The sequence below is a fragment of the Anabrus simplex genome, chromosome 2 (genome assembly GCF_040414725.1).
Source record: "Anabrus simplex isolate iqAnaSimp1 chromosome 2, ASM4041472v1, whole genome shotgun sequence".
NCBI lineage: Eukaryota > Metazoa > Arthropoda > Insecta > Orthoptera > Tettigoniidae > Anabrus > Anabrus simplex.
Genome location: NC_090266.1, coordinates 845,564,394 through 845,580,516, shown reverse-complemented (window position 1 = coordinate 845,580,516; position 16,123 = coordinate 845,564,394). Strand labels below are relative to the sequence as shown.

General features: G+C 41.2%; 1 protein-coding gene across 3 annotated transcripts in view; it reads left to right on the top strand.

Moving 5' to 3' along the window:
* LOC136864504 (lysosomal alpha-glucosidase) overlaps nt 1-16,123 on the top strand; it is a 350,034-nt gene that overhangs the window by 43,725 nt on the left and 290,186 nt on the right. For all 3 annotated transcript variants that reach the window (XM_068226300.1, XM_067141562.2, XM_068226301.1), the window contains one exon: nt 11,403-11,577. In XM_068226300.1, the coding sequence (XP_068082401.1) occupies nt 11,403-11,577 (175 nt within the window). The remainder of the gene's footprint in view (nt 1-11,402; nt 11,578-16,123) is intronic.

Below are 16,123 nucleotides of genomic sequence, written 5' to 3'. Positions count from 1 at the left end.
CCAGGATTTGCCTGGTATGAAAATGGGAAACCACAGAATACCATCTTCAGGGCTGCTGAAAGTGGGATTCGAACCCACTATCTCCCAGATGCAAGCTCACAGCTGTGCGCTCCTAACCCCATGGCCAACTCGTCCGGTATGTGAGTATTATAAAACGTTTACTACTCTTATACGGAAATATGTAATACCCATAAAAATTGTATAATCGTTTACATTCACAAGTACCATTGATCCATTATATGGCTATATTAGTGAATTACAGCTCAACGGGGAAACACTTGTTTAGTCCTGCGTCGTTTTCAATCATTTCTTCTGTTATGTGGCCAAGCAATTCGTAAAATGAGGACTTTGACATGCGCAGGTAATTGAAAAGTTTACTGTCATCCTCATTTAGATCGTCAAGCAATGTATAATATAATCCTCTAGTCAGCCGAGAAACAAATATAGGATGTTTCCGTACTTTCGTAACCGTTTGGTTCTTACTTTTTAATAGAAGGGCAGGAAGAAGAGGTTCTTCGTAGGACGCCATTCTCTCAACTGACTATTTTCCGGTATGAACCGAGCAATTATTCACAAGTTGCGCCACTAGTCGTCCACAGCCAATAGCGGCCTTAGATGTTCCCAAACAAGTAGCAGGCTGTGATTTTGAAGAAAAGAAATCAACGAAAAGTAGCAGGCTGTGAATTTATATATAATAACTTAATAACTGCATCGTGCTTCGTAGCAGCTGAAGGCTTTGTTTGTGTGTGGGTGTGAGTAACATTGGCGGTAGTTCTGAAACTCGTGGAATTGTGTGACGAATTTGTAAGCAATTTAGTATTTTTAGTGGTGTTCGTAATGAGTTCAACTAAGAATCAATATTATCAATCTTTTAGGGAGGTATATTCTGCTGAATTTCCTTGTTTTATACGATCACAGAAAGGCGAAATATTCGCATTATGTTCCATGTGCTTGTGTGATATAAATGTTTCTCACGGAGGAAGAACAGAATTAGTAAATCACATTAAATCTGTTAAACATGTATTCAATATAAAATTTAAGGATGGCAGTCGGAATTTTTTTCTTTTTACCTCTTCTGGAGCTGACCTTGACATAGTAAGAGCGGAATGCTTGTTCATTTCATTTTTAATTGAACATAATATACCGTTAGCTGCTGTCAGTCATGCTGGTGCTCTGTTTAGGAAACTATTTCCAGGTTCAGAAATTGCAAACAAAATATGGTTGAGGTCATACGAAAACCTCACACATTTTGAAAGAAATGGCTACAGATCCAAGAAGTGAACTCGTTGGTTACATGCAACGTGAACAGTTTTTTTACCTACGGATAGGAGCAATAATAGTAATGCTAAGCTTTACCCTATTGTCGTCACCTGTTTTGTGGCAAAGCAGGAAAAAATAATTAGTTCATTGTTGTCTGTCCCAGCTTTGGTGTGTGTTTCAATGGGACATAATAGTGGTAAATTGGTAATTTCACAGTTAGAGTGTTACAAAATAGCAATTCAAAATTGTGTAGCGTTCTGTTCCGACAATGCTCCAGTCATGATTGGAAAGAAGAATGGAGTTGCTGCTGTTTTAAGGGAAGCACAGTTATCTGTCTTCTTACTGGATTGCTCATTCCATTTGATCAACTTGGCTGCTGAGAATGGTGCAGGTAGTTAGTCGACATCTTCTATTATTTAGAAAAGAGTTGTAAGAGGAAGGAACGCCTTAAGAAATTCCAAGATCTTCACGACAAAGAAACGAAGAAGATACTGAAACATGTTTGCACAAGATGGCTATAGTTAGGAAGGTGTCTGCAGAGGCTGTTAGAGCAATGGTTTCTACTTGGTTTCTTTAAAGATGAGCTGCTCGTTAATGCTCAGTGTGCAACAACTACTAGCTTGACATCATTTGCGATCCCAAAAGCTGAGTCTGGTAGTTCCAAAGACCATGAAAAGAGGAAAGCTACTGAGTCATCAGAATTGGTTGCTGTCAAAAGATTTGCATGTGTCTCAAAAGCTGACACTCCTGTGCTGAAGAATAAGAATATTATTCAAAATAGTTTTTTTATGGTTCTGTCATCAGGCTTAAATAAGGCATATTGTGCCTTCCTGAATGCTGTCATTCCTTTATTTGAGAATCTCAATTCTACACTTCATAGTGCTTCCCCTCACATTCAAACTAGAACTAATGATGAGCCTGTTAAAGTAGCTGCTTTCAGATTTGTTAAACCAAAAGTGATTAAAAGTTTCATACCATTCTATTGAGAATCAGAGAGACAATGATGAGCTAGTCATTGGTGTTGAGACAATGAACTTGGTGAAGAAACTTAATGATAGAGATAAATCAACGTTCTTTTCATCTGCGAGGGGCTACTTCTGCACAGCATGTGATTATATTATTAACAAGTTCCCTCTCAATGATGAAGTACTGAAACATGCGAAGGTTGCAGATGTTTCAAAAATTGAAGATGCCCAGTTTTCTTCTGTACAATTCTGTATGGAATGGTTTCGTTCATTGCTGCCGAGGAAGGACAGTGAGTCGGTTGAGGATGCAATGAATGTGCTTCAGAACCAATTTGTAGCTCTTCAGATTGATGACAGTGCTACTGTTGAGAGTGAGAATCTGACAGCTGACACCAAATGGGCTCGCTTGATGAACATTCGTGGAGCTGATGGTCTTCCTAAGTATGATAGGATATCCAGGCTAATGCTTTCTGTTCTGACTCTACTGCACAGCAGTGCTGAGTGTGAATGTGTGTTGAGCTTGGTGAAAAAGAACCGAAATGAGTTTAGGTCCTCAGTGGCAAATGTAATTCTGGATTCTATTTCTGTTTTGAAAACCAGAAGTATTGGTCCATGTTACTCGAGAAGTTTACCTCCAGAATTTCTGAAGAAAGCAAAGAAAGCAACTCATCTCCATCTGTCCTCTCCAACCTGTGATGGATAATAGCCTGTATACAGTGAACTTGACAGATTTTGTAAATAAGTGTACATGTTTAGTTTATTTTTGACGGTGACATTCATATTGTGACTCGCAAGTTTAAAGTGCAGAAAACTGAGCTCGATAGCTGCAGTCGCTTAAGTGCGACCACTATCCAGTATTCGGAACGTAGTAGGTTCGAACCCCACTGTCGGCAGCCCTGAAAATGGTTTTCCGTGGTTTCCCATTTTCACACCAGGCAAATGCCGGGGCTGTACCTTAATTAAGGCCACAGCCGCTTCCTTCCCACTCCTAGCCCTTCCTTGTCCCATCGTCGCCATAAGACCTATCTGTGTCGGTGCAACGTAAAGCAACTAGCAAAAAAAATAAAAAATAAAATAAAAGTGCAGAAAAGCACTGTTTGTGTACTGTGTGATTTGTTCCCAATGTTAAGTGAAAACAGATGAGCACTCATCAAGATGTAACTTTGTGTAAGTATTTAATTTCGGGGGTGATCATAACATGTATTTGACTTGTATTAGTATTGTTTGTAATCTCCCCCATTGCTGTCCTTTTTCACTATGTCTTAAGACTTTGTGACGCATGTGCGTGTTGTTAAAAATTTTCCATTTTAGGATCTTCTGGATTTCTCTTTTTGAAAGTTGGCAGGTATGCCTTTATTTTTCTTTTCTTTGCCAAGACCTCGCTATGGTGCAATGGCATAGAGAGGAGAGGGAGTTATAGGTGAGACAGTGTAGGTTTCCCGTATCTACCTGCAAGCAGCGCAGTGGTCACAATTCACAAGACGGGTTTGTGCTGCCCTTACTATTGTCCATCCAGAGTTAGGAGTGTACTATAGCTCTTACAGCACCAGTGTTGCTGCGTCTAGCGAGTGTAGCAGGGCAGCTATTGTACAGTACTCAACGCGAGTAGTACAACCTGCTGCTGGAGGCATTGTCAGACAGCTCCTCATCTGGACGAAATTTTGATCCTTCGCGACATTATAATCTCCACCCATCTATTATAATTCTCGCAAAAATGACAGAATTTGGGTAAACAATTTTTAATAAAGGCTATGTTATTCCATAAGGAATGGGGAATCCGAGGACAGTAATTGATTTACATAACAATGCTTGGAACGGATTATAAATACTGCGACAATTTACTATTTATTTACTTTGGAATTTTAGTTACGTTTGGTATGCCTAAGTCAGAACAATTCAAATGACATGGAAGCTAACCTGAGTCATCCGTTAGATATGGATCAAGTTTAATACGTAATTTGGCAATATATGCTGCAAGATCAGCCTAGGTCAGTGACAGGATACAAATCACCTGTTGCAGCAACATATGCACAGATCACGGTGAGTTTCTTTCACTTGCAGAGGCGAAGATAGCACCCAGAAATAACAAGTTCTTAGCTTTACGTCCCACTGACTGTAGAAATAACTAGTAATTTTGTTCTTAACATATGGCACTTCTGATATTATTACATGAGTAGATGAAAGAAAGTAAACAAATATTCAATCGCATAACATATATTGGACGATGAAAGGCAAATGATACATACTGAGGTGGGAAATTTGCGAGAATCTGTTCTTAAAAATATTTCTCAAAACAATCACTATCCATTTCATAATGAGCGTCAGCATTTTTTGTTATACAAAAATACAAGCTTCTCATTAGGCACAAATCTGCGTAATTTAAGTGCATGAATGTTCTGTCATGCACATTATTGCAGGTGAGTAGCAAATAATAATAATAATAATAATAATAATAATAATAATAATAATAATAATAATATCACGAGTTCTCAGAAACGTAACACAGCATGAATGGTAAGTTGTCATATCAGAGACAGAGACTGAGAAATTCATGAGTTGAAATACAACACACATATAAGACTGCAATCTTACCTCCAGACAACGTTATTCCAGTGGTCCAGTACCCTGCTAGTCATCATCAAGCTGGTCATCTTGTTCACTGGACATTTCTTCTTGTGAAGAGTTGTCCCCCAACTTTATTATGAGAACCTCTGTGTCATCTTGGAGATTATCTGCAGTCCACATATCTGCCTCAACTGTATTCACATGCTGAACATAAGCACTCCAATTTTCTACAATCACACTTTCAAATCCTTCTTGAATGTTCTTTGTTTTGAAAGTAGTATTGTTCATACTAATGTGATGTTTCACCTGAGTCCACCCAAGTTCGATCGGATTTAACTTGCTGTGATAAGGTGGCAGTTGAAGAACTGTATGTCCCATTTCCTTAGCCATTTTGTCAATGACGTAAGCATCATATTTGTATTTTTCTTTACTGATGATGTTCATCAGATCAATCTTCAGCATGTCCTCACTGTAAGCAATACAATGTGATTGAAGCCACTCCTGCGTACGCTCTCTCCTCCATGACTTAGTTGGCAATTTCTCTTCTTTCGGCTGTGGTAGGAAGCATTGTCAGTGACTACTACAGATTGAGGTGGGAGATTTGCGAGAATATGTTCTTTAAAGTACTTTTCATAACAATCACCATCCTTTCATCATGACCGTCAGCAGTGTTTTTCTTACACAAAAATAAAAGCTTTGCATTCAGCACAAATCCGTGCTCATTACCTGCATGCACTAACGCAAATTGTGGCCCACGAGCTGTAGGCGCCCTCAAACCACTGGAAAGTCCCGCTAAAAATGCATGCCGCAGACTGTTTATGGACTTGTCAACCCACGTCTTTTGCACTGTTATCCCGGTATTAACAAATGATTCATCTGTGTAAGCAATGTTTCTATTTACATTTTGGAATTTCTTAACTTGTGATAAATACCTCTGGCGCCAAGACACAACACTGTCGCTTTCAATCAGCATGGCTTTGTTTCCCCTCCGTTCATAAATATCTTTTAAAATCCGGGAGATCTGGATCTCTATTGACAGATGACAGAATAGAATTTAGTGTTGGTGGTGGATTATTAATGAGAAACTTGTGCACTTTCTGTCTAACTGCACTCCGTACAAAGTCATTGTATTTCAATACCCTGCTGTTTCACCTCGTTGTTTTCGGCGTTCTCTTCTTACCTGGTGACACAAAGGGACTCTTTGTAGCCTCGGTGCAAACTTTAAACACTGTGGTTCTTGAAATGCTGCATGCTTCAGCGGTTTCCCTTGCAGTCTAATGCACACTTCTCTCCTGATTCTTGGTCTTTATATAATTGTAGACGTTACAAGCTATCTATCGTTCTCTGTGCCTTAAAATTTCCCCGGGTTTACGTTTCGCAAATGGAACATCAGCCATACCTTTAATGCCACTTACTTATACCTAGGTCACTATTATTTCTCTATTACAAAAAACAATCCTTACACTCCAACACTGTTTATAATATCCTGGAGAGATCTGGACTCGTGTGTTCAGTGGAGTCATAAACCACCAACTACAGCGCATGCGCAGTTCCATCCAGCGCGCTGACACTGCTGTCAGGTAAATTACAAAATCACGTTGCATATCGAGAATGTATGAATTACTTGTCACTAAATGAATGAATGTACTCTCCACCTATGACCATTAACCTATTAAATAAGGCAGTAAAGATCCAGTTTTAAAGACTTCGAAATCATCAGTTCTGGGTGAGTCCACTAAATGTAAAAGCTCACAAGAGCCCGTAGTATGCTCTTAACTCTGGACGCAAAATAGAGTAGATCACCATCTGTATGGTGTGGAAGTGTGTTTACAGAGTGAGCAAGTTGGTACAGTACAGCCGTCGTTGACAATGAGACATGCGGTAATTATGAAACTGTTCGTGGATTACTTTGGTATTTTGGAAGATGCACCTACAGGTGAAGAGCTTGTTATTTGTACACAAATAAACAAACAGTTGTCAGAAGAAGAAGAAGCTGTAATAGCAGAGGTTAGTGCACTTGTGATTACCGAGCGAGTTCGCCATGCAGTTAGGATCACGTAGCTGTGGACTTGCATTCAGGAGATGGTGGGTTTGAATCCTACCATCGGCAGCCATGAAGTTCGTTATTGAGGTTTTCCATTTTCACACCAGGAAAATGTTGGGAGTGTACCTTAATTAAGGCCATGGCTGCTACCTTCCCAATCCTAGACCTTTCCTATCCTTGCAACATTGAAAACCTTTGATGTGTTAGGAGCATGTTACAAAACTTCAAAAACATGCTCATGGCGCTCATCAGACCAAAGCAGCCTGCAGGATGTGATAAACCGTGAAATGCATGAACATTTTATAAGAAGGAGACAGGAATATGCAATAGTATATGACCATATGTTGTGACTCTGGGGAATGCAATTTAAGAAGATAATTTCCAACTTATGGGTAAAAAAAAGTTTAAACAAAATAATATTGTTTGCTGGAAAATAACCCACAAATTTAGCAAGCAGTTGGTTGAAGTGGTACTGATATTGAAGAAATAGCTCATAAATTCGTGAGAGAAATGCACTCTTTCATAGACAAGCAATGCCTGTCACCAGATCAAGTAATTAATGCTGATCAATCAAGATTAGATCTGAATGAACCCTTGCAATGAAAGGAAGCAAGCCCATCTTTGGTGCAGTTGAATTCATATTTGGCAACCACACACTGTTATATGATAATGCCAGGGATTGTGGTGGATGGTACTCTACTAACCTATTTGTATGTCCTCATGTCAGAGCCCACTGGCCTGCAAATACCGTATTTGCTCGCATATAACTTGCACGGTTTTGACAAAAAATAAGTGTGAACATTTTCGGTGTGTGATATATGCAGGGATTTTTGTGCAAAAGAACGTATTCCAGAAAAAACGTAAAATTTGCATAGGGCTATTGAAACAATACAACTGGCGTACTTACCCTATTCATTGTCACTGCCTTCAATCTCCGAGCTATTCTCGCATGCCTCATTCTGGTCACCATCCCATACTGCATCATCCTGACTTCCGTCCAACGCATTTGCGATGCCCGTCTTCAAGAAACTCTTCACAATAAAGTCTGTCAACACCATAATCCATGCCCACATAATCCAGTAACACACAAGTTCAACTGACGGCGTCTTTATTTTGCATGCTGTTGTCAGCTCATGCTCCCCTCCTGCCATCCATTCGGCGTACATTTTAGGTATGTTGTCCTTGAAGGGCTTGTTGATGGAAACATCTAAGGGCTTTAGACAATGTATTAATCCACCAGGAATTACAACAAGATCAGTTTTAATTTCCTGAAGACCGGGCGAGTTGACCGTGCGCGTGGCTGTGAGCTCGCATCCGGGAGAAAGGGGGTTCGAATCCCACTGTCGGCAGCCCTGAAGATGGTTTTCCGTGGTTTCCCATTTTCACACCAGGCTGTACCTTAATTAAGGCCACGGCCGCTTCCTTCCAACTCCTAGGCCTTTCCTATCCCATCGTCGCCGTAAGACCTATTGTGTCGGTGCGACGTTAAGCCCCTAGCAAATTAAAAAAAAAAAAATCCTGAAGATGTTTCTTCGTGTCTTCCATCAAATGTCTGCGTAAACTGTCCTACACTAGCATTGCTGGGCGTCAAAGCAGTGCCCCTAGCCGTGCTCCCCACACCATACGGACCCAGTCCTGGACAAGAGCTCTATCCATCCATCATTTCTCTTGAACCCATACATGAATGCCTTTGGGAAACTTTGCTTTAGGCACTGTTTTTCTTTTGAAAATAACGTACAGTTGTAATTTTCTTCCGTCTGCGGTTATTGCTAGTATGACAGTGCAATGGTCTTTTTCACACCCAGTTGTACATACAAACACGCTATATTCTCCCTTCTTGTTGATGGTGGTTTTGCATAGCATGTCGAAGTTTATCGGGGTTTGATCTGCATTGCCAATTTGAGATAAAAGGTAATTGTTTTTCTTCCGCATTGCTATCACATGGCGATGAAAATCTATGATTTTGTCGCTGAAATCACTTGGCATCCTCTAGCAAAGAGATCTTTGCCTTCGCAAACACAATTCCTTTCGTATCATGAATCTACGGATCCAACCCCGGCTTACTTTCAGATCCGAACGGCTGATTCCTCCTTTAATCGCTAGTTCGCATTGAAATGTAGAATCTCGTGCGAGATACTAATGCCATCATTTTGCAACTCTGTAATGTAATGAAGCAACTTGTCTTCCAGCTCAGAAAACTTACCAGTTTTCGGCCCTCTGAATGCCTTACGTGTTCGGTTGGTGGTTTCTAGGGCTACTTTCTGTTTACGCCAGTAGCGAACATTAAACTCTGTCACACTGAATTCTCGACCGGCAGCTCTGTTACCATGTTCTTCAGCATATTTTATCACTTTGAGTTTGAACCCAGCCGCATAACTCCCACATTTCTCCATAAATTAAAGATCAACCACACAAGAAAACTTAACTGAGAAACAACAATGAAACGTGAAGACAGAATACTGGTACTTGTCGACAATACAGCAGATGGATGATACCTAATATCGTGATCACTTGACCGCCTTGACAGGGAGACACTCCCAGTTCATATGATCAGCTCTGCCGGAGGGGTAGCAATAAGCATATTGACAAAGACGGAAGAGTGAGAGGGATGGCAGTGTGTGACTGACTGACTAGGTATGCGGCATTGGGGCAGGGTTTGCAAGTTAGATATTTTTGTTACAACAGCTAGGCTCAACTGATTTTGCAGGTAGAAAGAAATGCAGCTTCTTCTTGTACTATCACATAGAAAGTACCATAACAGCAATTGGTACAGTCTCGATATTTAATTTAGGCACATCCACAGAATACCCCAACTTTATTTCGTGTATGTACTATATGTCTTTATGACAATGTCAGAAATTAATGCAAGTTATGTGTGGGGATTCTTTCCCTGCAATTTCAAATGTTAAAAATGGGGTGCGAGATATACGCAGTGGCAAGTTATATGCGCGCAAATACGGTATGACAGTTTACTGAATATCAAGGCATTTGCAGGCAAATCTACTAATGTGACCAAGCGGGATTTAAAGGCCTTCCTAGAACAAGCAATATGGCCAAATATAGAGTCACATATGAGAGTACTTCTTGTTGTTCGCCCCTGGGCAGCCAATAGAGATAACTGTACAACTGTACAGTTCCTGAGGCATTGAATTCATCAAGAAGCTAATTACGGCAAAGTGTACTGGCATTGTACAGACTGCTGAACTTTTAATCTTCCGTCCATCCAATATTGTGAAATTTATGACAGATACAGTTATGGAATCTTCTGACAATGATACGTATTAACATACGACAGCATGATTCTCTAACTTTTATCAAATTTGCTTTCTTTTCATTGCTGCTATACTAAATACTTTCCTGGCGTATTTCAAACACCCTTGGAGTACTTTGAAGGAGGCTTAACGGAGAAGTGTTTCCTTGAGCACTGTGACCAACTTGCTTTCATTAGATTTACATACTGTGAGTAATGGGTATGCATGGACCAAACTTCTATTGTTGTTTTGTGTATTTTTTGTATCTGATCATCTAGTCAGATCAGAAAACTGTTGTCGAGTGTTTGATGTCATATTATTGACTGTTCATTGCAAATAATCCATTTGTTTCACAATAATTCATAATATTATGATGATGATGATGGTGATGCTTGTTGTTTAAAGGGGCCTAACATCTAATGTCATCAGCCCCTAATTCATATTATCTTTCTATAGTCATAGTATTTTCATCGTCACTGTGATGACTGGTATCTCTGGTTGTAATAGTCTACAAGCAGCTAAAATTTGTATGGTGTATACACTGTATATTCTGTTTCACGATTAACTGCACTATACATTAATATAATTGGCGCGACAACATATCGTGACCCTCCCTTGTCAGAAAGATACTAGGCCCAGTACTGGAAGATTGGAAATACTGGAGATATCACAATTCAGATCTCTTCCCAGTAGAGAGGCCCCCTGACTATGCCAGGAAAAGGAGGGTTGCTTTCTATGGTCATGTGGCAAGATTGTTTCCCAACACACTGATCAACTTCCTATTCACTTTCTGGCAAAACAAGAAAGTCCATATCACATGGCTGATGCAGGACTGAAATGTATATAAAAGAACTGAGGCTGGCAGACTTACAAAATAGACAGGCTGTGATACAGATAATGAAGAAAGTCTGGAAAAAGCAATAAAGAAGAAAGGTACCCCCTGGTCAGGAATGAAAGGAGCTATCCCGGTAGAATTTGCGACAATACTAGGCAAAAATCAAAGCCCAATGGTTGAACAGGTGTAGTCCCAAATTGGGGTATTCGAAAGAAGAAGAAAAAAATAAGTCAAATATTAGTATCTAATTAGGTTTTATTAATAAAGCCATTTAGAAAATAACATTCTGAATTCATTATTTTCACTACTCCTTCAAAATTTAGATGAAGAGATGCATGTACATTGACACATTGTTGAGTGGTGGAAAATATATTAGTGTGTTTTCTGTTTTATTTTGTATTGGGAGGTTACAGTAATTAGTGGAGTTGATTGAGAGTTAAATATGTTTATTTCACTTCCGGAATTTCTTTTTCTATTTTCAGTTTCAACTGTCAGGATGTGGGTGGTTTTATTTTTGCCAACCAGTTCCTTCAGCTCTCTTCTCTTTTGCCATCTAGTAATATATATGGTCTGGGAGAACACCAATCTTCTCTCCGTTTATCCACACAGTGGGAACGTTTTGTCCTGTTTAACCATGATGCTGTGCCCATTGAGAATGTAAGTATGCTTTGAATTTGAAAGAACTTGTTTAATTTCTGTGTTTTCAAATGCAATCTGATATCCTTGTATAGTGATGAAATTTAAAATATACCGGGCGAGTTGGCCGTGCGCGTAGAGGCGCGCGGCTGTGAGCTTGCATCCGGGAGATAGTAGGTTCGAATCCCACTATCGGCAGCCCTGAAAATGGTTTTCCGTGGTTTCCCATTTTCACACCAGGCAAATGCTGGGGCTGTACCTTAATTAAGGCCACGGCCGCTTCCTTCCAACTCCTAGGCCTTTCCTATCCCATCGTCGCCATAAGACCTATCTGTGTCGGCGCGACGTAAAGCCCCTAGCAAAAAAAAAAAAAAAAAATTAAAATTTTTTTTTCTGGTTATGGAGTTAGGTTGCATGTTTGAATCATGGTGCCGGGCTGAGTGGCTCAGACGGTTAAGGCGCTGGCCTTCTGACCCCAACTTGGCAGGTTCAATCCTGGCTCAGTCTGGTGGTATTTGAAGGTGCTCAAATACGTCAGCCTCGTGTCGGTAGATTTACTGGCACGTAAAAGAACTCCTGCGGGACTCAATTCTGGCACCTCAGTGTCTCCGAAAACCGTAAAAGAGTAGTTAGTGGGACGTAAAACAAATAACATTATTATTATTATTATTATTATTATTATTATTATTATTATTATTATTATTATTATGAATCATGGTGTCAGGAAGGATATACTGTATATACCTCATCTCCTACCTTCTTAGTGGCTTCACATTGCCTTGATTTGTAAAAATGAATGATTATTGGAGGAATTTCCACTGGGTTTAAAGGCCTGTTATATAGTACTGATCATATCACTCTCATTTCCATTACCCCTGTGGGTGGGGGACACATATGAAGAATACACCCACGGTATCCCCTGCCTGTTATAAGAGGCGACTAAAAGTGGCCCCAGGGGCTCTCAACTTGGGAGCGTGGGTTGGCGACCACTGGGCCCTTGGCCGAGTCCTGGCATTGCTCCCACTACTTGTGTTAGGCTCCTTACTTTCATCTATCCTGTCTGACCTCTCTTGGTCAACTCTTGTTCTTTTCCGACCCAAATGGTATTAGAGGGGAATTCCTAAAGGCAGTATTATTGGACCTTTATGTTTTCTTATATATATATGAATTATATTAGCAGTTACCCGCGGCTTCGCTTGCGTGGACTTCGTAATTTGATAAAAGTAATTGTTCCTTGGTACTGAACCAAGACATTATCTGAAAATCCCCGAAGTATAAAAAACTCACCTGGGGCCGATGACCTTAGATCAGGGCCTCTCAGGGTGCATGAGTCAGTGCATTGCACGGCGCAAGGTGCAGGAGACGACTTCATTTGGTTGACCAGAGTGCAAACCTCTACCCTCTTTCCATACACCTGTTTCACCTGTTCGGCCTGTCTCTGCCTTCTTCACCTTCCCAACTGATTCTCCCCTTACTGCGAAATGTTTATGTGCGGTGTGCGGACGCACACTGTTGTATGGGACAATATTACCTGTGTTAAAATACTCTTCTTTCAATTTGGTTTGAGCAGACAATTTTTCTTCTCTAGTTCTTCTTTTCCTTTTCTTTGCAATTATACCAGTAGTGTCTGGCTGACAGCAATTGTGAGAGCGTACTTTAAATTACAATCATAAATACTCGCAGGCAATCTAGTTTTCGTACAAGTCAAAACAGAAAAAATTACCTTTCGCATATGCGTGTGGAACCGAACATTGAAATAAACTTAGCTGCTTCTTGATGCAGCTTAGGAAAACCTTCCTTCGACAAATTCTCGTATAATTCGAGCAAGGCCTTTATAAAAAAAAATAGATCTTTTTGATGATCGCGTAATTATTGTAATTATTTGGCTTTGTCGTCACGACTGAGAAAAAATACGAAAGTTCGTAGTTCGATTGAAATGTACTTTCGGAAGTCTTTGCTTTCTTCGAAACAGGTTGCTCCATTATTATGTTGTTGTCTTCTACTTATCTATTTCACTGATAAACAAGCCATCTATCACCAAACGCTTCGTTGCTCTCAGCACACTACACCATCCGAGTCAGGCCGAGTTGAGTCGAGTCGGACCGATGCACAGTGCACAGAACTTCTGCGCCTCGGTTTGCACACGTGAGATTTAGGGTGTTTGAGAGGTCCTGCCTTAGATGTTAGGCCCCTTTAAACAACAAGAATCATCATCATAAAAAACTCACCGAAAAATTGAGTTCCATTTACCCCTGAAACTCTTTGTAAACCGCATTTATGGTATTGCCTTTGAGGGCTAGATAGATAGATAGATAAGAAATGGGTGAGCCCTGTTTTTGCAGAGCTCCACACGTAGGTCTATGAAGACCCTTTGTGCCCCTTGAACGGGTTTGCCTAGTCCAGACCTAGTGCTCCTATAAAGGATACTAGTGTCCGGATTTTGGCGTTCCTGATGTCCTCCAGGCTCACAAAATGTGAGCCCAGGTATCGATGTCTAGTGCTTGCAAAAGCCTCGCACTGACATAACACATGCGCGGAGGTCTCCTCCTCCTTGCCGCATCTTCTACACATCGGATCCTGGGTGATTTTCATGATGTGTAGGTGTCTCTGTAAGGTATTGTGGCCTGTTAACAGTCCAACTACCATTCTCATTCTGGTCCTATTCAAATTCATTAGGACCTTTTTATAGCTTTGACTAGGCCCTTTGATAAGTTCACGTGCCTGTCTTGCTATGGTTAACCTCTTCCAAATATCTAGGTGAGACTGGTTTATCCATTGGGATATTGCCAGTCTCACACTTCGGAGTGACACTCCCAGGAAGGGCTCTGGTCCTGTGAAGGAACCCATTGAGCCCTGTTTCGCTAGTTTGTCAGCTTCTTCATTTCCACTGATTCCTGTGTGCCCAGGAACCCATAATAAGGTAACTGAGCTAAACTCACACAGCTGATCTAACATCCTTTGGCATTCCCATACCAGTTTTGATGTTGTTTTAACTGCACATAGTGCTTTTAACGCTGCCTGGCTATCACTACATATAGTGATGTGTCTTCTGTGTCCAGGCATTTTCCATATATTTAAAGCACAGGCTAGTATTGCGTATACTTCAGCCTGGAAAACAGTAGCATATTTACCCATAGGAAGGGAGAGCCTTGTCTTAGGCCCCCAGACCCCGGCGCCTGTGCCCGCCTCCGTCCGCGAGCCATCTGTGTACCATGTACAGCTCCCAGACTTAAGACGGGCCCCAGCGTCCGCGGCCCACTCCTCCCTTGTGGGTATCACCACTGTGAATTTATAATTCAAATTAAAGCTAGGCTTCATCAGATCCCCGAACATCATTGTCATAGGGCAAGTCTGGTGAAGCCTTGTAAGAATAGAGGCATGACCTCTATTCGGGTTTTTGAAGGACCATCCTCCGAGTGACCAAAGGCGATAGGCACTCATTCCCGCTATTACCTTAACATATAAATGTAAGGGGGGAAAACCTAGGATGGCCTCCATTGCACATAATGGTGTAGTATCCAGTGCCCCTGTTATTCCTAGACACGCAAGTCTTTGGACACTGTTTAACTTGGTGCTCACAGTTTTACTCTCTGAGCCGGGCCACCAGACTATAGATGCATAGGTGATCGTGGGCCGTACAATGGAGATATAGAGCCACTGGACCACCCTAGGTCTTAGGCCCCAAGTCTTCCCGACGGCCCTGCGACAGGCCCACATAATCTTGCGAGCCTTATCCACCTTATGATCTATATGTTTCTTCCAACTCAGTCTTGCCTCAAGGATTACCCCTAGGTACTTAACCGAGGTTGTCTTAACTAATTTTTTTCCGAATAGGAAAGGCTCTGACAGTCCGTCTAGCCTCCTCCTCCTGGTAAATACCACGAGCTCCGTCTTATCGGGATTAACCGACAAGTCTGTCTCGTGACACCATCTTTCCACCCTACGTAGAGAGTTCTGTACGAGTTCGGAAACCGTACTGGGGAAATTTCCTACCGCCATCAGGCTTATGTCGTCTGCATAGCCTTGGGCGTATATTCCTCCAACATTTAACCTGGTAAGTAGTTCGTCCACTACCAGACACCATAATGTTGGTGATAATACTCCTCCCTGTGGACACCCCCTGTCTATATTAGCTCTCAACATTACAGCGTTGAGAGTAAACAGAACTTGACGGCCCTGCAGTGAGGCCATAATCCATTTTATGAGCATACTGCTCACTCCTCTTCTCTCTAGACTACGTTCTATGGAGCCCAAAGATGTATAATTAAAGGCCCCTTCTATATCTAGGAATACAACCATAGCAAGTTGTTGCTGATCCAAGGCACTCTCCAGCCTAGAAACCAGCTGGTGTAGTGCCGTCTCAACCGACTTCCCTGGTTGATATGCATGTTGATGAGAATGCAGGGGAAAGTCTCTTAATACTTTCTCCCTGATATGTCTATCCACCAGTCTTTCCAAGGTCTTAAGTAGAAAAGACGTTAGACTAATGGGTCTATAATCCTTAGGTCTAGTATATGAAGACCTTCCGGGTTTAGGTATAAATACCACCTTCGCCTGACGCCACAAG